General features: G+C 42.2%; 1 protein-coding gene across 4 annotated transcripts in view; it reads right to left on the reverse strand.

Annotated features, from left to right (window-relative positions):
• Window positions 1–486: 486 nt before the first annotated feature.
• The window catches only part of MCC (MCC regulator of WNT signaling pathway), a 206,983-nt gene continuing 182,967 nt past the window's right edge, over window positions 487–24,502 (reverse strand). For all 4 annotated transcript variants that reach the window (XM_048931366.1, XM_048931365.1, XM_048931364.1 and 1 more), the window contains 4 exons: window positions 17,938–18,144; window positions 16,874–16,971; window positions 4,993–5,115; window positions 487–3,946 (listed from right to left, as the gene is read on the reverse strand). In XM_048931366.1, coding sequence (XP_048787323.1) covers window positions 3,766–3,946; window positions 4,993–5,115; window positions 16,874–16,971; window positions 17,938–18,144 — 609 coding nt within the window. In that variant the 3' untranslated portion in view covers window positions 487–3,765. The remainder of the gene's footprint in view (window positions 3,947–4,992; window positions 5,116–16,873; window positions 16,972–17,937; window positions 18,145–24,502) is intronic.

Here is a 24,502-nt window from a genome sequence, read left to right on the forward strand (position 1 = left end):
GCAACACAGATAATGTTTGTGCCAGTAAAAACAACCGTAGTACATTCAGAGCCAGACATAAAAGTGGATAAGAGGCCCACTGAACACAATGGGAAGAAAAACCTTTTTTTAAAATAATGTTAGACTAAGCAAGGGCAGTATGTGATGTTCAGTCACTTCTAAGAACAAAAATTTTGGTCCACGTAATCTGAATTTAAAATAACATACAGAATGTGCCCTCCCGTTTGTGCTGCGTTTCCTCAATCTGTGCGGGGTGCGTGGTGAACACCTGCGTTCCTCAGCTCACTTACAGCACTCCTGGCAGTGTCACGCCATCCCCCTCGCTGCCTCCTGCATGTGGCAGGGGGTTGGAGTCTCATGATCCTTGAGGTCTCTTCCAACCCTGGCCGTTCTGTGGCTTATCTCAGGGAAGGTGACTGTGCTGCCCCTTAGCGGAACCTCTGAGCAGTGAGATGACACGGTGTGGCAAAGCAACCACAAGGAAAAGAAGCAGCTTTAGAAATTTATTCAGAATATAAGAACATTTGTAAAATAAGTATTATAAATGTCTCTGTATAAATAAATGCAGTTTTTACAATTCTATATCAAATAAACACAAAATAGCTATTTTACAGCAGCTAAGAGACTAAAAACCAGCAACACATTTAAAGCTATTTCAGCAAGGTGAAAAGATTCTAAAATTACAATGTATGGTACAGTATTAAATGAGGTTTTAAATGAGAAACTTCTAATAAAAACAGCAGAACAATACTGACATAATTAATGCAATTTTAGACATGTGCTATAGCTAACAGTACATTCAAGCTGGTGAAGATTTATATGCTTAGTTAGAAAAAAAAGTACTTTTTTCTGAACACAAAGAAATAAAAGGTTTCATGCACTCCAGCAATTAAGAAATAAGACACCCTAAGATTAATGAGTGAAAAACATTTGTGGTTCTTGCCAAGATAAACTATTTTTCTTGCTTTGCTAATGTATTAACTCCACAAGTGTTAGGTGAATTAAGTGTTGGGTCACTCAAGTTGATTTGTGTCAGTGATGAAGTACTTGTCCATACACTGCTGTGCTACCAGTTCACTTAAAGGCAACTTGCAACTTGCTTCTCGGTACTCAGTCACAGGATTGGAGCCATTTTAATCAGAGATAACAGTTTCCACAACAGCAGTAAGCCCTTCACTGTGACCCTGCTGCCCTACTGTAGAATGCTGACAAGCAGTAGCTGATGGTTTAGGCAAAGTAACTTTTGTTTTGGCAAATTACAGCTGCTGCTGGGGCTGTCTGATACCAGTCTTGCTGTCCTACTTACGTCCTATGGGAAGAAAAGGAATGTGGCTTATATACAGTTAATGATTTATAATTCACTGTGGGACACTTTTAGAGTGCTCTTGGTAGGGAAGGTGCACAGCAAAGGTAGTAAAACATCATTCAGCTTGTGCAGAACCAGCAAATCATTAGGCCTTAGGCTGCAAAGAACACCGCAATTTTCTATGCTTCCTAATGTACATCTTGCCTATAAAGACAGGTTCAAATGCTTTAAGCTTTATTGCATTACATGAACTTAATGGCTTCTTCAGCTACCAAGGAACAGAACAACAGGGCATAAGGAAAGCCCATGTAAGAGTACTGTCTAACTATCTTAAAGTGAAAGGTTTATTTCACTCTGACAATTTGAGATGACCTCACACTAGATGGGTGTTCTAGATCCAAGAAGACAAAACTGTAAACGGCATAGAAAATGATCAGGTGTATACTTCAGACACAAGTGTGGTCAGCCACATGGCAAAAACAAAAAGTGCTGTTGACAAGAAACTTGTTGACCAAGGATAACCAGGACATTTAGCAAAACCAGAGCAACACTATCTATTCCCTCAATAGTCTGGTTTCAAAAATATCCATTTGCATTATAAGTAAGTTAAGAAGTACAATTAGCTTGACAGAATGGACTGATCTAACCCAAGCCCAGGGCATCACTACCTACAACTCAGTTTTGAAATTAGCACTGTTTTAATGTGCTGCTGCAATCAACCACTGAGCGTGCTGGCTTTGTTGCTCATCTATCACACTCTGGTGAAGTATAACTAATCATTACTACCCTAAGGAAGGAAGAAAATGGCAGCCACAGTAGAACAGAAATTACCTCCAGCATGCTTTAGGAGTTTGCCAGGTATGTTTGTCAGTAAGTAAAACAGATGCCAGTAATGAAATCAGAGGTGTAATGATCACAAACTGCTCCAGATTAAGTTGAAAACAACACCTAACAACGTTGTATTCTGAAAAGAAATTCTCATGCCTGTAAGCCTAAGCCACTAGTAGATAAAACCAATCCTCTAAGAATACTTTGCTTGAACTAGAAATTGTAGGACTGAATAAGAGAAGTTTTTGTAATTCTACATGTAGTAGAACTTGAGGTGCAATTCAGCACATAAAAACAATGATGGACAACTCCTGAATTCTGAGTTACTGGAGAGAACTGAGCTTGAAAAATGCAACGTACAAGAGTAACAGCAACAGGCTTACAATGTTAATGTTTAGCCAAACTAAAAACAAATGTAAACAAGGAAACTGTCTTCTGTACTCACTCAAGAAAAAACAAACTCCATTTAAAATGGGAACTCGGGCAGTCTCCCATCTTTGCTCTGTCAAGAAATCAGCCCAATCCCCATGCTCCACTTAATACAATAGGCCAACATCTCTCAACTAAGTCACATGATAATGCACTAACATGATGTGGCTTAAACAAAAGAACAGTAAAATTAACAAAAGTTAACCTACAAAGCTCTATGAAGACCTCATTCACATTCTGTTTGTGGCTGTACTTCCATACACCTACTCATTTATAGTTTTGCATGTATGCATTCCATATGAAACAGGTACATTTCTACTGAGTACCTTTTTTGGTTAAAAGTATTAAAAGATGTCATTCTACCGCATGACAAAAGAAAGATGTACTGAAATCTCTGTAAGTGACAAAGGCTGCCTACCCTCTTATGGAAAATTTTGGCTATCAAGTACTGACAAGAAAACTCAACTTTCACAAATTACTTGCAAACAAACACTGTGCAATGTAAATAAATAGCAGATGATGGCTTGCAATCTCTGAACCAACCTTGGCACTGACTATTTATCTGGCACGGAAAAACTTACAGCCTTTAGTCCCCTTACAGACTCATATGAAATAAACCGTCTTCTGAAGAGATGCAACTTGTTTTGAAAACTGTTCCATCCCCTCCCCAAATCAAAAGCATCTTTCCTACTTTAATGTCACTGTTAGTTAACAGTCATGCTACTGTGAAGCACAAAGCAAACAAGCCTATGAGCTTCCTGAACTTCAGCCTTCTGTTCAGACAGCTTAACCATCTGAATGTGTCGTGAGTACAGCCATGTGCAGAGGGACTTGGGAATCAGAAAAACTCAGATTACCTGCCCAAATTTAAAACCTATCAACAGTAACTATTTTCCTATGTCCTACTATCATCCATAGGACATAAAATGGAGGAGAACCTGTATGAGTAAAGACATAACGACACAGACAATGAACATAATTATAGCATGATAATTCAGGCACTGCCATTTTACATTATCAAACAGTACTTAGTTAATGCTTAGATTATCCCCATAACTCCTGGCTGGACAGCTGAGATCTGAAAGATGGTGCTGAACTGTGCCTGTGTTGATAGGTCAGATCTCAGCGCTGAAGCAACCTAAAAGCCAGCCTCTAAAATAAAGAAATCTGTGATGGCACTAAGATCTTTGAAAGAGATGCATTTAAAGTGAAGTTTCATTTGTGTGTGGTCTAGAGTTCTCTTCTTCTAGCAAAGCTATTCTTTGTTTGAGCATCCTGACTTGTGTTTCATGTCTCTCCACCATGGCCATCATTTGCGATTCCAGTTTCTTCAGCTTGTTTTGATGCTTTTTCTTTGCTTTTTCATATGCTGCTACCAAGTTGCTGTTAGAAATACAGGGCAATATACAAAGTCATTCAAAAAATCTTGCTCACAGCAAGTGCAAAAAAATAACCCCAACCAAAAGCAAAACACGTTTTTCAGGGCCCTCAAAGATTTGGTCCCTTTTCCTGAAATGTACTGGAGCTTTAAAACTCATTTGATCTGCAGCTCATTGATCTGAACGTGAATCAGTGCTAGCCTCTGTACCTTTTCTGGACAAATACACATCTTTACCAGTAAACTAGTTACTCAAAAATATTTTAACATATGGTTCAATACATAAAGAAGACTTGGTATACTAAATGTGAGAGTTGGCATACTGTACTAAAACACTAAATATGTCATGCTTTATGATTCTCTTATGGCCAGAGTCTGATTACAAAAATCCAGCACTGAGTAAACAGTTGCATTTGAAAATTAACATGAGAGTAGGACATGTTTTGCTAATTTGTCAGCTGCTAAATATCTTCTATATAAATATCTTTACATATCCACCTGGTTCAGCAGGAGAACTTGTGGTAGGTGCTGTTCCTCACCACAAAGACTTTCTCTCCTTACTGTAACGTATCAATGAAAATTACACTGTGAGAAGCAGGCTCCTTGTAGGACGGGCAGATAAAACCCATGTCCTCAGTTCAGCCACATGTACTGACCGAGCAATAAATTTTAAGTGTGATTATTGAAGCTGGTTTGTTAAAGAGGCTGGAGCCAGAGAAAAAGGAGAAATTTATGCAAAATAACGGATTTGGAAGTCTGATAAATGGAGGGACTTAGGTTTTTGTTTGTTTTAAACAATATGGCACTTCCTAGTAACTCAGTTACAATCAACCAGTTCCCTCCACTCTGTTTTTAGCTATGTAGTTTTCAGCATCCTCACTAGGAAGCGTTACCCTCCTCCACATCTAACCTTCAGAATTCAACTTGTGAGATTGCAAGGATCCAGAAATGGTCATTATGACATGGTGAGAATTAGAGTGCATTACTAGAACAAAGCAAAAAAATATATATATATGTCAACGGTGCATCCATCTGCTGGGAGATACTTTACCTGTTTGCCCTTTTCAGGTCATTAACAAATTCTGCAGATTGCTGGTGTCTGATTTCACTGCTTTTTGTGAGCCTCTCCAAAGCACTCACCAGTTCCTGCACTCTAGCTTTCAGTTTCTTCTCTCTGTATTGGAAGAAAAGGAAGGAGAAAACTATTCTCAAAACAGAAATAACACTTCAGCTTGCAAAAGCATGAATGGTAATAATCAAGTTTCTTTGTAAGTTGTGTTTACAGGTAAAAATATTTAATGTAACTTAGACAACGAAGAAAGTCATTATTATGTTAAGCTTTTCCAAAATCTGATTTTATAAAATTCACTGTTTTAGAATACAGGCTGAGGCACAGCAAGCAAAAAGGAGCAGAAACCTCTGTGGTGGGACACTGCCTTGCATGTACCAAATCACACTAACAAGTATCTTGTAACAATGTATTTTTTAAGGGTACCCCGTGCCAACTTGTATTTAGCAACGAAAGAAACTATAAAGAAAAATCAAGTATCACGAAGATCACATAAAAAGAATTTGATTAACAACAGCACACCAGAATTGCCCTTAAGCTTGATTTACTAAACAAATCTTTAGAAACAAATATTTGGAAATGACTACAGATGCAGAGCAATGTCACTTGATTTCAGTTACAGTCTCCAATTTACTCAAGCAATCTAAACTACAGTGTGAATTACAGTAGATCAGTGGTTTCCTTAGGAGTCAGCAAATTCAGTTCATGTGGCAGTGAGAAGAAGACAAAGATAAGAACAAGAGAGCAGAGAACAGACAGAAAAGATCAAGCAAAAGAAATACAAAATGAGCACAGGAATTTTTTCTATCAGTAACTCCTTCAAATAAACCTCAATAGTGAGATTTAAAATACCAATACAATATAATTACTAATACTTAAAATACCTACAAATTATGAACCGAAAACTAATTACAAGAAGTGTGCGAAAGCGGGAGTAATGTATTTTAGCACATCTCTGAGAGCAAAACAAAAGTAGATAATGCAGAAGTTCTAGGGAGAACTTCAGCTGGCTCTCAGAAGCACTTTGCAGTGAGGGGGAAGGTGTCAGGAGCAGGGCCTCCTTAAGGCAGCTCCCAGCAGCCTGCGGCCACATGCACAAGGTCTTCCCTCTTCACCCCAGCTGTTGGTGCAGAGACAAGGGGGCCCTTCTCTGGAACTCATCCTCATGACACAGATAATTCAGAGGGAAAGCACTGGCTCTGGGGGAAAGGGATGCGGGGGGAGGGGTTACACTGGGACAAGAGAGTGATTTTGTAATGCCAAACCTTACATGGGGAACTCGGCACCTATAGAGCTATGTGACTCTGCTTTATGTCCTCGAACCACGTTGCAATGATTTGGCTTTCCTCATTTTTGTTGCAGCGTTGCTGCGCTGGACTCCCTCTAAGTAAGGCCACCACATGGGCTGCAGGAGCCATGTAGGAGTGAGCGCTCCTCACACACACCGCAGCACCTGGGCACCACCCCCACCGAGCTCACGGGGCAGCTGCCCGGCTGCAGCTGGGAAGCCATGTGCCTGCAGGAACCGCACCGCTGGAGCACAGGAATGTGAAGCCTGACAGCCGAGTGAAACCCCATCCTAAACTGAAACGAACACCCACTTGTACAGAGGAAGACAATAACTTCTCCACACTCAGTTACCCTGTCAGAACACCATGGAATTTTCTCCAGGAGAGCTGGACACGTGCTTATAACCCGACATGTTGTGAAGGCCTCCTGCAGGCTGCACAGAAGCTGTTTGCCCGCTCACCGCCTGCAGTGCCTGGGCTGGCCCGGCTGCGGCAGCATCCTACAACCAGACAGCCAGACACGACAGCACGTGGCACACTGCACTGTGTCCATCTGCCTCAGCAACAGAACAGCTTTGAGAACGACCAGGGGAATATTCAGCACGCTGCAGATGCTGATGTACTGGCCAGGTGAATGAGAGGCCTTGTGATGAGGAACTGTCAATATTCTCACACATCCTTTCACTGACGTACTGCACTCTATTTTCAAATTATTCAACCTTTTCCCTTAGGGGTTAAAAGCTCACCACCTCCCACCCCAAGTACAAATTTTATTCCTTTACATTCCTTTTTTAGCTGATGGAATGCCTCAGCACAAAGTACCTTTGAAATTTGTTTCCTGCAAAGAAAACAGGAACTAAACCAGTTTTTACACGCAGATGAAGACAAATAAGAAACCCATCATGGGTCAGACATGTCAGCCAATGTGTGCGTGCTGCTGTGAGAGCCACGGCATGTGGGACAGCAGATGGTGTGAATTAGGTGTCTGTCAGCTCCAAAAAACTCAGGGGCTGTGGGGAAAGCTCAGTAGCACAGTGTCCTGCACTGTGGCTAGGCAAGGGAGAACATCTGCAGTGTTTGGGGAGAGAAAAACTAAAATTCCTATCTATCTGGTCAATGCAACGTTATGTGGGAGAAAAGGAACAGCTGTGAAAACACCGTGTACAGTCAGCCCAAGGGAAGGAATCCGGCAGAGCCACAACACATAGCAGCCAAGATCCCCGATACACCTGGGGTAACAAAAGCCATGTGGAAAGAAATGCAATGGGGAAGGCTTGGAGGAACTTTTTGCACACAGTGAAGTTGTCTGCTAAGGTGACTGTTACCTGGTAAAACCAGTCAGCTTTTGCACACGTGCCAGCCAGTCATGGTCTGAACTCAGTTAAAGCATCAAAAAATTATTTCTTTCAAATCTGTCCTGCAACACCTTTGTCTACTTCCTGCCAAAGACACAGTGAGCAGACTGCTAACATCCTGGGCCTCTGTGAGCTGCTTACACAACTCCCAGATGCAAGCTCTGAGTCCCCGACATACACAGGTAACAGAATGTAATGCTACTAATCTGGGTCCACCAAAGCTAGATTTATATCACTAGGACACATGCATTCTCCAGTGTGTAGTGATGAGATCCAGACACATCTGTTGCCTTTTCTTGATGTTGAGGTCAGTGGAAGAGTACATGCCAGTGCCTGCTCTCCCATGCTCATAATACTCTTCCTATTTCTAACACCTATTAGCTCTGCTTAGACAGAGAACTATCCTCATTTGTGTCTTGCCAGAACTTATTCTTTAGTCTGGCAGCAAACAAAACTAACAGGGGATTCTGAGGTGCTCTGTCTTCATAAGATTTCCACAACCACTTCACTTTCCTGATTGTTACTGCAAACCAGCATGATCATAGAATTTCAGGACTGTTTGAGTCAGAAAGGACCCTTAAAGTTCACCTAATCCAACTCCTCTGGAATTAACCTTTACCTGGATTCTCAGAGCACCATCCAACATGACCCTGAATGTCACCAGGGATGAAGCATCTACGATCTCTCTGGGCAACCTGTTCCAGTGCCTCACCACCCTTACTGTAAAGAACATCTTCATTATATCCTGTCAAAATCTCCCCTTTTTAAGTTTGAGACCATTTTCCTATGTCACAACAGATCCTGCAGAAGAGCCTGTCCAACTCTTTCTTACAGCCACCCCTTTAGATACTGAAATGTTGCTCTTAGGTTGCGCTGGAGCCTTCCTTTCTCCAGGTTGAACAGCCCCAGCTCTCTCAGTCTGTCCTTGTAGGTGAGGTGTTCCATCCCTCGGATCATTTCTGTGGGTCTTCTCTGGACACACTCCAACAGGTCCATGTCTCTCCTGTACTGAAGACCTCAGATCTGGATGCTGTACCCCAGCTGAGATCCCACCAGTGCAGAGTAGAGGGGTACAATCACCTCCCTTGCCCTGCTGGCTGTGCTTCTTTTGATGTGGCCCAGGATACGGTTGCCTTTCTGAGCTGTGAGGGCATGTTGCTGGCTCACGTCCAGCTTGCTATCCACCAGTACTCCCACGTCCTTTTTAGGAAGGCCTGTGCTCTGTGATCTGAAGAATCAGCCACTACAGGCTTAATAAAACAGGATATTCTAAAACAATAGTCCTCGTCATGTGCAACATCTTTTCCAGGATGAGAAAGTGTCAAAACTGTGAACTAGGGGTGGAGATGCATTTCATGCCACCACATGAACATCCTGCTAGGGGCTGTCTTACAGTTGTGGCATGGCCTTTGGCTGTCAGCATCTAGAGAAGAATCTAGTGGAGAAGGCTGTATGCCAAGCTCACACTGCTGTCCTACCCCTGGACTGTGGTACAGAAAAGAAAGAAGCTGAGAAAGCAACTGCATGTTTTTTGATGGTGGCAAACATTTTTACGTCAACACTAGTGTTATGATCGCCCAACTCACAACTCAACTGGACTGCAGAAGTCAGCACAGCTTTTCTCTCACCAGTTCCTCTTCCAGTTAGCTACTGAAGCTAGAATGGCAGAAAACACAGCCACAGAACCTCATGGGCACAAAGAGAATGAGTGTGTGTTCAGGGAACAAACTAATGATCTGAGAGTACAGTTCACTTACAGCACACGGACTCTATGCTGCAGGGCAATTAGAAAATCAGTTGGGGAATCCCTTGACTACATTTTCCAAGAAGAAGTTCAGAATAGTGTATTTGGAGGCATGGAGCCTATTCTGACATCTACTAAAACAGTATATCCAATAGAATGTAGAACATGCTGGTAACAAAGACTTTTGTTTTTTATTTTCACAATCAAAACATTCAGTGGGCAGTTGCCAAGCAGTTTTCAAGGGCTTTTTGTTTCAGACGGGATGGTTTTAATAGAAAAGCAAGCTGAAAGGGCCGAACATTTTATCTGGTTTCAAGGCTACCACTGAACAGAAGGTGGAATCCTGCCAGAGCCATACAGGAAATTATATAACACAGGGTACACTTCTGAAGTTTCTGTCAATTTGGCCTCCATACAACACCTCCATGTTTGGCCCAGAATAATGTAAGTGAGGTCTTCACCACCTTCTATTTTCTCTCCTGTCTGGGATTTCTGAGGCATGTTCAGATTTATATGCCAGAAATCTTCCTAGGCAAATCTTTCTGCCCTTATCCACCTCATGCAGAATTCCCATATGTCACAAACAGAAAGCCACTCTCCCCTGGCATTTGGAGAACTGATCCTTCTGCTCGTGGCTTGGAGTGCCCCCAGCTAATTTCCCTCTGGTAAAAGCATAAGCTATAGCTCCCTTGCCCTGGGGTCAAGAGTACCTTCAGCTCTTGCCAAATCTGGGGTTAGAGAGGAACAACAAACTCTCTCCAGATCAGGAGGTAAAAACAAGGCTGAGGAGCTGGGAGCCTCTAGGAGCTTTTTATCCAACATCTCACCATCCAAAGGAGCATCTTTTTCCCCACCAGGAAGCACAGCTGCTACAAAGCAGCCCTTCAAACTCCTGGGCCTGAGTCAGCGGGGCACCATGAGTTCCAGTACAGCTTCTGCCCCTGTGCTCATGTACAACAAGCTCTGGGCAGCAGCTGGGCAGGGAGCTCTGGGGAAAAGGGCTCGCCAGGCACTGGGGGCTTGCTGAAGCAAGAGGAAACCCCACAGAACAAGAGACCCATGCTTCCTACTTCCCATGAGCAGCTCCGAGCCCTTTCCTGATATCCTAGCACATTATCATTTCCTTCTGCCATTTCCAGGTCCAGCTGAACAGGGTGACATACAGTTATTTTTTCAAGGCATTAACTCTTCTTTCCCTAGGAGGTCACAGATGGACATTCAAAAGGAATGCAGATAAATTCTTCCATCAGCAGTTTAAACTAACATCTTATGTCAATCTTGCATGCAGAATCCCCAGGCCAATTCCCAAGCATGCCTGCCTCACTGGTTTGAACTGGCCTGCTGCAGAAACCAGCTAATATGTAACAGATTTTATACTTAGAAGCACCAAATAGCACTACTTGAATGCTAAAGGATTGTTAAAATAGCCCTCCCAAAATGCAGCATCTTCCTGGCTCATCTCCTTGGGCATTGGTAGACATAAAGAAGTATCCTTTTCTGATCATAAATAAGATACTGAATGCTTTAAAATGGCGCAGCTTTTTTGATGCTTTTTTGTCAAGACCTTCAGTAGGTCTCAAAATTCGGCATGGACCATGGGCATGTGTTAAACTGGTCGCCCTGAGATGATCCTGGAAATGGATCAGCAGCTGGACAGGAGAGAAGGCCCTGGAGAAGTTGTAACAGTTGTGATAACCTACCTGGTGGTAAGGAAAACTACTTACTCCACATGAACAAATTATACAAATTACAGTTATTGGTAATGCATGTAGCAAAAACAGCTAAGGTGCTCTAAGAAACCTTATATAACCCTTATATCACTGAGAGTCATTCTCTCACAAGAATCCTCTCAGGTGGGCTCTCCTGGGGAATTTCCACAGGGACAACATGCCCTCCAAACCCTTCAGGCAACCAAGGGGAACCACACAGAAGACTGCTGTCACAAAATAGAATCAGATTTCAGATCCCTGAAATCTGCAATGACCGAACCCATGTCAGAGTTCTGTATCCCCAGTTTTATAGACAGGACAACAAGAGATCAGAAATAAGCAAATATAAAATACCTAGCAAAAAGCACAAGATGATGTGAAAGGTACAGATGATACCGAAAGACTTCTCAGTAGTTCACCATTTAATCAGCTGTAGTTCCATGGAAACATAGGAGGCATTACTTTTGGAGTGACCTTTTTGTATGTGCCCCAAGGAAATTCCTATTCACTATTTAATGCAGCCCTGGCTAGCTGAGAGGTTGGACACCCATTAGCTAGAGTTTTTAATTCCAGACAGGCAGTATAATAGCTCTGTGCAATGCTTCTGTTAAGACAAAAATATTGTTTGATAGTCCTTCTGATTACCACCCTTTTGCCTCTGTTTGGGGACTTTCCAATAAGTAGCATCACTTAGCAGCTTCTCCGGGTTCAGAAGTCATCAAAAGGCAGAAAATAAATCACTTCTTTGTTGTATGGCCAAATGCTAAGTCATCCTTTGTGTGGTAGATACTGAATGAAACATGTCTAGACTGACAAAATTCATGTGACTCTGCACAGCACTTAGATCATTGTTTTTTGTCAACCCATTATCCAGGCGAGGTCTGAAAAGTCAGTCTAGGTATAGCATGCTTTGTCCACTATGGCTGTTATCATCCTTCCTGCCCAAAATACCCTGATGCATATAAAGGACCCTTTAAATACATACATAAAATACAGAAAACTCAGAAAAGAAAAAAGAGACAACATAACACTGAGGCTACACACCTCAACAGTTAGAGCCCTTCTACCAAGTGGAGAGGAAGATTTTTCAGCCTTGCCAACTTGGCCATTTTTCATAGAATGAACAAACTCGGTTGATAAATAAATAATAAACAAATCCATTACATCAACCTTGTTATCGCCTTGCTAAAACAATAAAACTGGCCTCTGGAAAATACTTAAGTGTCAGTGCCAGGCTATTGCGCTGCTGGGAATACATTTTTGCTCTCTCAAAAATAAAGTATGTCCTGCCAACAAATTTGTTTATGGACGTGTCAAATTCAAGAAAATGGTACTAATTCATAATTCCATTAGGAAAGGAGAAAAACAAAATTGCTTAAGATGGGTACAAAGTATTTATGCTTGCCTGCACTGAAACATGTCTCTGAACAAGTCATCTGAGTTTGCAACACCACTAACTTGGTAACTTAGATTTATCTTCAGATCATGAATTTGCAGGTAACTTTTATTTCTACTGGTTATATAGTGGTCATGGATAACAAAAACCATTTTTGCAGAATGCAGAATACTAAAGCACTGCTAAGAGAAACCCTGAGGCTGTTAGTAGAAATATGTTATGAAACAGTAAACTACGAATTGCTCCTGCCTTCGATTTGTTCTGACTGGCACCAACATTGGAAACTCAGGGAGCTTCATGACACATTGTTGGATTTCAGATTTAAGAAAAAAACCCACATCTGCAGAGAGAAGATAGGCTACTTCTGCAGATAAGGCTGCTGTGCTGCACAGCTTTTTGCAGACTAAGAACATCCAAACGCTTCCAAACTACCCCAAAATCAAAAGGATGATTGCATCCTGCTGTTTTATTTGGGTTTCACTCTGCTTCAGTTAACTCAGAAGAACCTGACAGTTCTGCAGCAACAAAGAATGGAAAAGCAGCAGTTTGGGGGGGGGGGGGGGGGGGGGGGGGGGGAGAGGGAAGCTTTTGTCTCAGTGAAGACAGGATGGGAAAAGGGGTAGCAAGCAGGGTTGCCGATTGTCATCATATTCCTCTCAGACAGAAAGAACCAAAAGCAAATGTATTTTCGAATCACATCAAGTTTGAGTCTCCTACCCTTGCAGCTGCTGGCTGACCCATTCTGTGTTGTGGCAGCACTTGTGTAGAGGAGAATACACTTTGATTACTTTTAAAGCTCTTTTATGGATCCATGATGGTATAATTTTAATTGTGTTAGATGAAGTTCCATCTATCCCAGTACCCCAGCTAAGAATTGCTGGTATTTTTTTTAGCACAGCTGTTGCTAAACAAGTTTCAGAATGCTTTCTCCACATGCTAGACAGACTTTCTACTAACTTTCAGACAGAAGACATCAGGATAAGGAGACAAAGAACTGAGGCAGACTCAACCAGCACGCTGTTGTGAGAAAAATACATGCTGTCCACACTGCCCATGGTAACGACGCTTGAGCTCCACTGGCAGCAGCAATCACATTTAGTACAGCTGTATTTCCATTACACAGAGAGCCTTCACTCCAGAATTTATGTACAGTTAAATCGGATTATTTTTCTTCCCCATTTCTGCCTGACAAACTGTACTTGCTAGGCTCTTGGCTAGAAATCCATGCTAATCAACTTAAAGCACAATTCTTTTTATTCTGTGTTGTCAGCAAACCACATGTCATGACTTTACTCAAGTCTCCACTAACTCAGGTCACTGCTATCTTCTCAAAATCCAGGAAGAAATAACAGGAACAGGAAAAAGTTACAGTCTGAATGAAGACAGAAGATGCCAGTGGAGCTGCTCACTGGACTAGTATGGAGTATGAGTGACACAGGGAGGCCAGGGCTCCAAGCAATGATTATGCAAATGTGTTTGCTGATGGGTTTTATCTGCCTACATGCAAGTGATGGTTTACTTTATTTTAATCACAGAACAATGTTCCCAGTATCAAACAAACTAAACATTCAGCTACTGCCAGATTATTAAGTCAATGGTAAGAGAGGTATTGATTTTGCAGCATAATGATCTTACATTTTCACCTAATGTCTTTCAGGTGTAATTGTCCCTAAGGCACATCACAAGCAATGGTAAAAGCACTTCAGGATTGAAATACCACAGCTGCCAGAAAGGACATTCCACCATTTATGGGGGTGCAAACATCAGAAAAGCAAAATGCACTCATTCCAGTCAGAATTCCCATAACATTCTGGACACGTTCAAAATATAACCATCTAGTTAGATTCTGTATACCTTTATCTCAAACAACCACTTAAAACAGTGGATGTATGTATCGTGGAGTTTACTACATAGCTGGAGCAGTGAAAATGGCTGCACAAACAATCGCCTAATTAACGTGTAACTGCAAGCTTGGGATAAGACCTGGCTGTTCATAAAAGCAGCCTGTCAAGACATCAATTTTCTCTTTCCTTGGAAAGCTAATGTTTTACACAACAGTGTTCTCTGTAATCAAATTATAGCTCCACATACATACTCAGGAGGCAAATGCAGCATCTGAGTCACGAAAATCACTACAATTTCCTCTGCTGTAACTCATACCCAAGTTTGGACCTGCAAACACCCATCTCAGCCAAAGATCAGAATTCAAATCCTATAATTATTACAGGTTTTCTGCACACACGCAAACAAAATATGTCGCTGCTTTGTGTCCCATGTTCTTGCTTGAATACAGAACAAACTTCCTGACATTTCAAGCATTTAAGGATAAAGTTCAACTGAATTTTAAAGAACTTCAAGGGTAATTAAGTAGTTTGCACTCAGTACCACGAAGTTTGGCCAGCATGCAACCGGGAGCAACTGACGGGATGCTGTGCTGAGGCAGTGAGCAGCAGGAGGGAGGTGCCACTGCTGCAGGATGCACCGGTAGCTCTGAGGCCACAAGGGCTGGTAAGCAGCTTTGCATTCAGAAAGGAGAGTTGAGCAGGGCAGCTCTGCTTCAACTGTGCTGCAGATCTGGCACTGCTGCAACGGGACTGGCACAAGTGGTGCCGAGACTGTCATGCTGCTCGCCTGGAAATGCAGTGCAGAGCAGAGAAGGCAAGGTGGGCTCGCCAGCTGGATGTGCGTTCCCTTCCCCAGCCCCACTGCAAACCTTCCCTCTGCAGAAGTACCCACGTGCATGCTCTTTGCTATGAGTAAGCAATGGGATTGACTACGGGTGAAGGGGGACAGCAGTCCTGGAAAACTGGTAAATGGCTTTCCACAGAAACATGCTTGGAAAACTGTGGTAAATGGCTTTCCACAGAAACATGCCTAGGATACAATCAACTTATCAAAACGTGAGCGCAAATGCAGTGTGTGTATGACATCCCATGAAGGGAACACAGTAGTTCCCACATGTGGAACCCACATGTCTTAAGTGAGGTCTTAAGGTCTTAAGTGAGAGAATCAAAGGTCTTAAGTGAGAGAATCAAAGGGACATGGCCAACCTCTTTTCAGTAGTCTGTGGGGACAGCACAAGGGAAAACAGCCATAAACTTGAGCATAGGAAGTTCCACACCAATGTGTGAAAAACCTTCTTCACAGTGAGGCTGATGGAGCGCTGGAACAGACTGCTCAGGGAGGTTGTGCAATCTCCTCTGGAGATATTCAAGACCTGCCTGGACACCTACTGGTGCAGCCTGCTGTAGGGAGCCTGCTTTGGCAGGTGGTTGGACTCAATGATCTCTAGAGGTCCCTTGCAACCCCTACAATTCTGTGATTCTGTGAATGGAGCTGAGCACCATGGACTTTTACCATAGAATCACAGAATGGCCTGGGTTGAAAAAGACCACAATGATCATCTAGTTTCAACCTCTCTCCTATATGCAGGGTCACCAACTACCAGACCAGGCTGCCCAGAGCCACATCCAGCCTGGCCCTGAATGCCTCCAGGCCACAAGCTCTTTGGGCAAGCTGTTCCAGTGCATCACCACCCTTTGTGTGAAAAAATTCCTTCTATTATTTAACCTAAACCTCCCCTGTCTCAGTTTAAAACCATTCCCCTTTGTCCTATCACTATCCTCCCGCGTAAAAAGCTGTTCTCCTCCTGTTTATACAATCCCTTCAAGTATTGGAAGGCTACACTCAGATCTCCCTGGACCCTTCTCTTCTCCAAGCTAAACAAGCCCAGTTCCCTCAACCATTCTTCATAGCACAGGTGCTCCAGTCCTCTGATCATCTTAGCGGCTCTCCTGTGGACTCGCTCCAAGAACTCTGCATTTTTCTTGTCCTGGGGGCCCCAGGCCTGGACGCAGTCCTGCAGATGGGGCCTCACAAGAGCTGAGTAGATGGGGACAATCACCTCCCTCTCCCTGCTGGCCACTCCTCTTTTAATGCAGAGCCCAGAACATAGCTGGCCTTCCAGACTGCAAGTGCACTCTGCTGGCTCATGTCCAGCTTCTGGGCTGCTCTCAAAGAGATCTTCCCCCATCTGTGTAAATACCTGGGATTGCTCCAGCCCAAGTGCAACACTTTGTGCTTGGCCTTGTTGAACTTCATTAGGTTCACATGTTCCCACTTCTCCAGCCTGTCCAGGTCCCTCTGGATGGCTTCCCTTCCCTCCAACATAGGGAAGTTCTTAACTTATCAAGTTAAGAAAAAGAGCAAAAGAGAAGAGAGGCTGAGAAGAACATTGATCCTTTTCATTCTCAGAGGTGAAGTCTGTAATCAATCCTAAAAGCATTTGAAGGTAAGAGTATGGGCTTGGAACTAAATGTCCCCTTAGACCTATAAGACAAGTCACATTTCTTGTGAAGGAAGCTGCTTACCTTCTGAGTGCATTTGTAAGTTCAGCTGTCAGTTCACTTTCATTGTATGGTCTCAGCTCTGCCAGTGTTAACGGTGTTGCGGTGCCATCACTGCATTCCTAAGAAATGAGTCAAGATCATATTTGAAGTTACTGTCTTAATGGGGGAACTCAGAAAACCTCTATCACAGCTACTTTTGAAATGGTGGTGAAATAAACATCACAGTGTTGTGAAACACAGCAGTGCATAAATATACCAAGAAATGGACCTGCTAATTAATGCCACACAGACTCTTCTAAATGATTTTTAAACCACTACAGTTCATCAATTTGCACAGTTCTAGTCTAGCATCTGTAACTGCTGATGCTTTGTATTGCTTTTTTTACTCACACTTGAATCAAGTAATTCTTATGACGCTTTGCCCAATTAAGTGGGCAAATGCTTTACACAATTAAGTAAGGAAACAATTATGCACTACCTCCAGATTTTGTTTTAAAACACACTATTGAGGTTTTTTTTGCAGACACAGCACTAGAATGGAATTAAAATTTTTCTAGGTATCACTACTTCCTCATGCAAATTATCAATGTCAGTGCAGAAATTTGTTTCTTTAATATTATACTAAATGGATAAAATGTAATAGTTCTCAAATCATCACAGACTGATTTGCAAAAAAAGGCTGTTGTTACAATGCTCTAATTGCTTCACAGGAATGGTATCTAATCTTTTTCCTGGTTAGCATTTGGGTGGGGGCGTGGAGGGCAGTTTTTTGCTCTTCCACTGTAAGTTTCCAGTAAGTGGCAACAATTGAGACATAACACACTTAACCAGAATAGCCTGTGAAGAATGGCTTTGTTGTAATACTCCTTAAAAAGACAATGTTATTTCTGTCCAGGCTTAACAGTAATTCTGCGAAGTGTTCAGAAGTAACAGCATGTACAGAACCACCTAACAATCAGAGAACAGAGAAAGGACATGAACACACTAACAAAAGCAGAATGATTAACATGCTAAAGATTGTAGAGAAGTGGAAAACACAACAAATAATGTTTGTGCTGACTTTGGAACTTATTTTGACTCCTTACCTTTCCCAGTTTATCTTTGCTTCCACTGCTGGTTGAGCTGAGAGATCTCATTCTTTGCTCTTTTTGCTCTTCCACTTCGGACTTCAAGTGTTCAATATGGACAAGGTAAGCCTGTTCCTGGGCCTCTCGAGTGCTAAGCTTCAATTCCAATGCTTTCTTCTCTTTTTCCAGTAGGTAAAGTTGTGCCTTGAGCTCTGCCATCTCCTCCTGTTAAAGAAACATTACCTGAATGCTGTTTCATGGGATTGTATATCAAAAAGAAGATTATACCAAACAAAGCATTCAATCCTATTACTTGAGGGCTCTTTCCAGGAAGAACACTATCAGTATCCAGAAGAGTTTTTAAGAATGGCACATTCTCTTTGTCAGGTAGGCCATTATGTGTTACAAGTGAGTATCACAAGCTGTGCCACCCCCTATCAGACATGACTAAGATGCAACAGTTCAGATATCATGCTGCCTAGAGTACTGGCTATCTGAGAAGGTTTACCAGACGCTGGAATTGCTTCAGTTCTACTTTGTCCTTCATGTCCCTTCACGTCATCCTTCCTAAACACAGGAGTTTCTGAGATCCTGATCGAACAGCCCTAAACCGTTGGACTAGGTGATCTTATAGGTCATTTCCAACCTTGCGATTCTATGATTCCATGATTCCATAAATGCCAGCTTCCAATTTCTTGTCTATACATACAAATTACAGTTGGTTCATCTCATTGCAATGGTACCTGAAGGACTAGGGCAGCAAACACAAATAACTGTTCCTGCCTTACACCCAGCCTCTGTAGTACAACAAGTAGTCAACAAGGACAACAAAGTATGGCATCATCAGATCTATTTTTAATTTTCCTCCTCTAAATGGCCTAACTATTCACAACTGGAGGGCCACAAAGCTGCAGTTTTAAAAATTCTTCCATAAATATGATTCACAGAAGGTAGATTATGGTACCTCACAGAACAAAGTCCAATTCTGAAAGCTAGTTCACATACATACATCTACCATTCTGACAGGTCTGTCAATCATAGTAACACAACAACTACTATGCGGGGACAGCCTCTCTACTTGAACATCTACTCTGCCAGTGGCTGGGCAGAAGCATACGAACAAAGCATGGGTGAGCAGGGTTGAATGAAGTTCCAGCACTCACTCTTAACATCCCACAACTTGAAACTGATGGACTGTCTTAAACTAGAAGTCCCTTTGTGTTTAAAGTTTATCCCATGGAATGTCCAGTCATTATGAACTTTTGTAAACTTAGTATCCATAAAATGCTTACAAAAACAATCCTAAAATATACACACAAAATCACACCATCTGACACACAAAACACCCCCAAAACAGTAACTAGCAAGTTGGAACCACATTCTCATTATTAAAATATGGGAAGCTCTAGTTGACTTCACGTGTATTTACAAGCTTCAATTTCTTTGCTGAAGTTCTGTACAAATTTGTTCACTTTGTAAACATTTCAGAAAAAAAGACAATTGTTGTATATCCACCTGAAAACAAATCACTACTTATTTTTCATACCAAAAAACATCTTCTAGTCACAAGAATATCTGAGATGCCTTGTCTTACTCTTCAGAAGTATTTCTTGGTATGACATTTCTTATTAGCAAAGATTATGCAAACAATGCTGGAACATATTCAGACTAATCTTCTCTGAATAAGAGAATTTATGTTCCTAACAAAAATTCATTGTCTGCGTTAAATGTAGGCAGTGCATACAGGTACAGTACAGTTACAGAGAGCATACTATAACCAAAGTAATCTTAGACTTTTTCAGAAATGTAAATCGTGCAAAAATAAAATTGGCATCCTAAAACTCCTCATTTTTTTCACTTACTTGTTTATGGATTGAAGTTTAGAAGCACAATCAGTTTCATTCTATGTGATCTGATTTGCAAAAATTTAGCTGTTAGGCAAACTTAATGTTAATTTCCCTGTCAATAGCAAAAAATATAAATAACTGATAAACAATGATGAGGCAAGTTAGTCATAGGAACTAAAATGGATTGTCTAATTGTATGTGCTTAGCTTTTTAATCCTTTATTTATAAAGCCATTAATCTACTTAGCCTGGTTAGTGAAGGCTGAGAAGTAATTTATGCAGAGTATTCTGGCACTTACGTAAATGTAAGATACTCTTGACAGAGGGTTATAGTCTACCTTCATGGGAAGGGCATGACAAAATATTCCAAGGCTAGAAGCTGAAGCTAAGCAATTCAGCCTAGAAGTAAGGGACATTTATGTTCTAAAAGAAAAAGGAGAATTTAACCTCTGGAATAATGGATCTATTGTACTTACTTTATTCATCACTTAAAAGTTTCTATTTAAAGATGAGGTGTTTGCTTACACTGTCTTCTAGCTCAGAATAAACATGAGGGCCAGTGGTGAGTTAACTACTTTGTTTATGAAGACAGTAAAACTAGATCATTATGTAGTCTCATATCATGAATAACCAAATTACCCTCCATATATCAGGCTTCTCATATCAAGGCAACTGGACTTTGAAGAGGGGATGCGAAGACAAAGCAGGGGTAATGTGGAAGAACTGTTACCTATTCCCTTAGAGAGGCTCTTGGGAAAGGAAAAAAAAAATGGATGAGTGGGAAGGTTGATATTAAAGGCTACAATAACTGCTGAGAATTCTGTTTTAGATATAGACTGTGAGGCAGGGTGATAACAAGTAATATTTCACGTTAAAAGTAGATCAAGTTTATTTATGGAGTTAATTAATCTTTACGTATGCAATAGTTTTTTTCAATGAAAATGTCTTCTAAGATAGCATCTAAATTTAATTTCTATGACAGTATCACCTCTGCTTATCTACTACAGTGGGTTTTTTTGTTGTTGTTTTTGTTTAAATTACAGAATTCTAGTGAATTGTGTGCTTAACAGAATAGCCTCCTCTGAGCATGGACCTGAAGTACAAGTAGCATGTAAAAAACAAAACAACAAAGGATGAGATAGCCAGCAGTGATTCTTTCAGTCAACTGAAGAAGACTTTTGTGACCCATGTAACCTCACAAGCTTAAAGTGATCCTGACAATGTGAGCCTGATCTTGGTGCCACGGAAAGTTATGGAGCAAATCAACTTGGGTGAGATCACATGGGGGATCATGCCCAGACAGCATGAGTTCATGAAGGGCAGGCCATGCTTGACCAACCTCATCCCCTTCTACAATGGGTGACCAGACTGGTAGACAAGGGAAAGGCTGAAGATGTTGCCTACCTACACTTCAGCAAAGCCTTTGACACGGTCTCTCACAGTATTCTCCTGAGGAAACCGACTGCCTGTGGCATGGACAGGTTGTCATGGTTTTGTGATTTTTGCCTTTCGGTATTCCACATCATAACATCATGTGGGGCACTGGGACTTTAACTGTCAACGCTCAAGTCCTGGGTACCTGCCCTGAAGAGAAGAAGAACTACATTCCCCAGGGGACCTTGCGGTCAGGGAGAGGAGGTTTAACTCCTGGCAAGGTCACCTGATGCTCTTTCTCGCCTGCCCTTCGTCGTGGGCGCTGCTCCCGCCTCCCTGCTGCTCAACTGGACTGCGCATCTCACCTCAGCGTTGTGGTGAGGCCTATCAACCTTTCGGACATTCTCTCTCTCTCATTATATTTGATTTATTAGCTTGAATTCTGATTATATTGTATTATAGTGTGTTATCTTGCATTCCGATAATATACTTAGTAAATTAGTTTGTTTCTCCTCAGATCGGTGCCGCTGTTTTAATTATTTTGGGGTCCCCTGTTTCCGTTTTTCCAGAGGCGCGGATCTGTGGATCCCTCCGCCCCGCTCGTCATGGAACCAGGCCGAACCAGCCCATAAACCGTTGACACAGGTATACCCTTCTTTGGGTAAGGAACTGGCTAGAGGCCCGACAGGAAGTACTTAATGGAGTTAAGTCCAGCTGGTGACCCATTACAAGTCATGTCCCCCAGGGGTCGGTACTGGGGCCCATCTCATTTGATATCTTTACTGATGACCTAGATGAAGGGATTGAGTGTACCCTCAGTAAGTTTGCAGATGACACCAAGCTGGGAGGTGGTGTCGATCTGCCTGAGAGTAGAAAGGCCCTTCAGAGGGACCTAGATAAGCTGGAATGCTGGGCTGAGGTGAATGGGATGAGGTACAGCAAGACCAAGTGTCGGGTCCTGCATTTTGGCCACAATAACCCCATGTAACGCTATAGGCTTGGGGCAGAGTGGCTGGATGACCGTGAAGAGGAAAGGGACCTGGTGGTGTTGGTTGATGCTTGGCTGAACATGAGCCAACAGTGTTCCCAGGTGGCCAAGAGGGCCAACGGCATCCTGGCCTGCATTAGAAATAGTGTGGCCAGCAGGAGCAGGGAGGTGATCATCCCCTGTACTCAGCACTGGTGAGGCTGCTTCTCAAATACTGTGTTCAGTTTTGGGCCCCTCACTACAAGAAAGACATTGAGGCCCTGGAACGTGTCCAGAGAAGGGCGAAGAAACTGGTGAGGGGTCTGGAGCACAAGTCTTATGAGGAGAGGCTGAGGGAGCTGGGATTGTTCAGTCTGGAGAAGAGGAGGCTCACGGGAGACCTCATTGCACTCTACAACTTCCTGAAGGGAGGCTGTGATGAGGTGGTTTGGCCTCTTCTCCCAGGTAACAAACAGGACCTGAGGAAATGGCCCCAAGTTGCACCAGAGGAGATTTAGATTAGACATGAGGAAAATCTTTTTCTCTCAGAGGGTGGTCAGGCACTGGAATGGCTGCCCAGGGAGGTGGTGGAGTCGCCATCACCGGCAGCGTTCAAGAGGCGTCTGGATGAGGAGCTGCAAGATGTGATTTAGTAGCTTGTGGCAGCAATGGTTATGGGAGGATGGTTGGTTGAGGTGATCTTGTAGGTCCTTTCCGACCTTGTGATTCTATGATTCTATGAAATACTGAGTACTTGCAGTTATATTTCAATTCTGAATTTGGGCGAAGACTAGAATGAAAATGAAGGACCCTTCATTTAATATAATCAGAACCACCACAACATTCTTAAAATTAAGATCTATGCTGGATGTGGTCATATTAGAAGAATAAAACAGCAAGGAAGTTCCACAAGTCATGAAAAAAGACTCCAAGAGGACCACTGTACACAAGATGCAATCTTTCATAAACAGAACAAATATGTCCTTTGGAATGCAGAAGGACAGCAAGGACAAGAATTATTTACACCCATCAGAAGTAATCTCCTTGCTAACTGGGGCATAACAACTGACCTCAAAGCAAGACCCACTGAATAATTACAAACCGCAGACAAGAATGTATTTGGAAACATGGTTAATTACTGCTTGAAGCAAAGATCTGGATTTTACAGAAGCCCTGGTGGACCAATAAGTCTTATCTTCTGGATGAGTGAAAAATAAAACAAGGCAACAGAAGAACAGAATAAAATGTGAGGCTTCTTAACACCACCTCCAGCCTATCTTTTAATGGATCAGCTTCATCAGTGATAAATTAAAAAAAAGGTGTAAAGGCATCTTCAGAGCACCATTACCATAATGCATAGATGGAAGAAGCAATGTAACTGGTTATCACTTTTTTCTTGGAGCCATAAATGAAGTGTCAAAAGATATAGGACAAATGCTAACAAACACAAATTTCAAGAATAAGGCAGCAGGTCACAAGACCCAACAGTGTCAGAAATACCTCAGTAGCTCTATCAAGCTGTACCTATCCTTGCTAAGAATGCTGAAGGGAAGGAAGTTACTAAGAGAAGCTGTGTAAAAAGTCCATCTGCTTCAAGTTAAAGAAGAAAACAAATGCATATACTGTTCTGATTAAGCTTCATATTTCAAATACATACAAATAATATACTCTGCAGGCTGAGAAATTCATAGGCTTAGCTATGCTATAGTTTGCTAAACAGATGAGGAAGGTGTAATGCAACAGTCAGGAAAGCTAATAAGGTAGTACTTTCTTCTGAGACCAAAGGATACACAGTATAGCTCTGCCTTTGGGCCTCTTGTAATGTTTTACCCAAAGAAGAACTGGAAGTGTTTTCAATTTCTATGGTATGAAATGCCATCTACCATCAAATCCTTTCCAAGTTTTGACAACCTTCAGTTTTTTCACCACTTCCTTTTCAGGAAATTAAAGAAATTTTCTGCAATTGTGAATTCCAGCAAATTATAATCAATGAATAGTACTGTACCGTGCTCTCTCACAGAACGGATTGAAGATTATTCCAGCTACGTAAGTAAGTGTGTGCCTGCTCCAGTACAAACTGCACAGGAACCAAACAAGAACAAAGATGACTTCTGGGGACATTTTCTGCATTGAAAACCCAATGTACTACGTGCAGCACCAAGCTATGGGTGGACACACTATGTTAAAAGCATAGAGGGGAGATTCAGGTTAGATGTTAGGAGGAAATTCTTCACTCAGAGGGTAGTGAGGCATTGCCCAGAGAAAGTGTGAATGTCCCATCCTTGAAGATGCTCAAGGCCAGGTTGGATGGGGCTTTGGGTGCCCACTCAACCGTTTGGTTGAGTCGCAACCCTGCCCATGGCATGGGGTTGACTGGATGGGCTTTAAGGTCCCCT

The sequence above is a fragment of the Lagopus muta genome, chromosome Z (assembly GCF_023343835.1).
Source record: "Lagopus muta isolate bLagMut1 chromosome Z, bLagMut1 primary, whole genome shotgun sequence".
Taxonomy (NCBI): Eukaryota; Metazoa; Chordata; class Aves; order Galliformes; family Phasianidae; genus Lagopus; species Lagopus muta.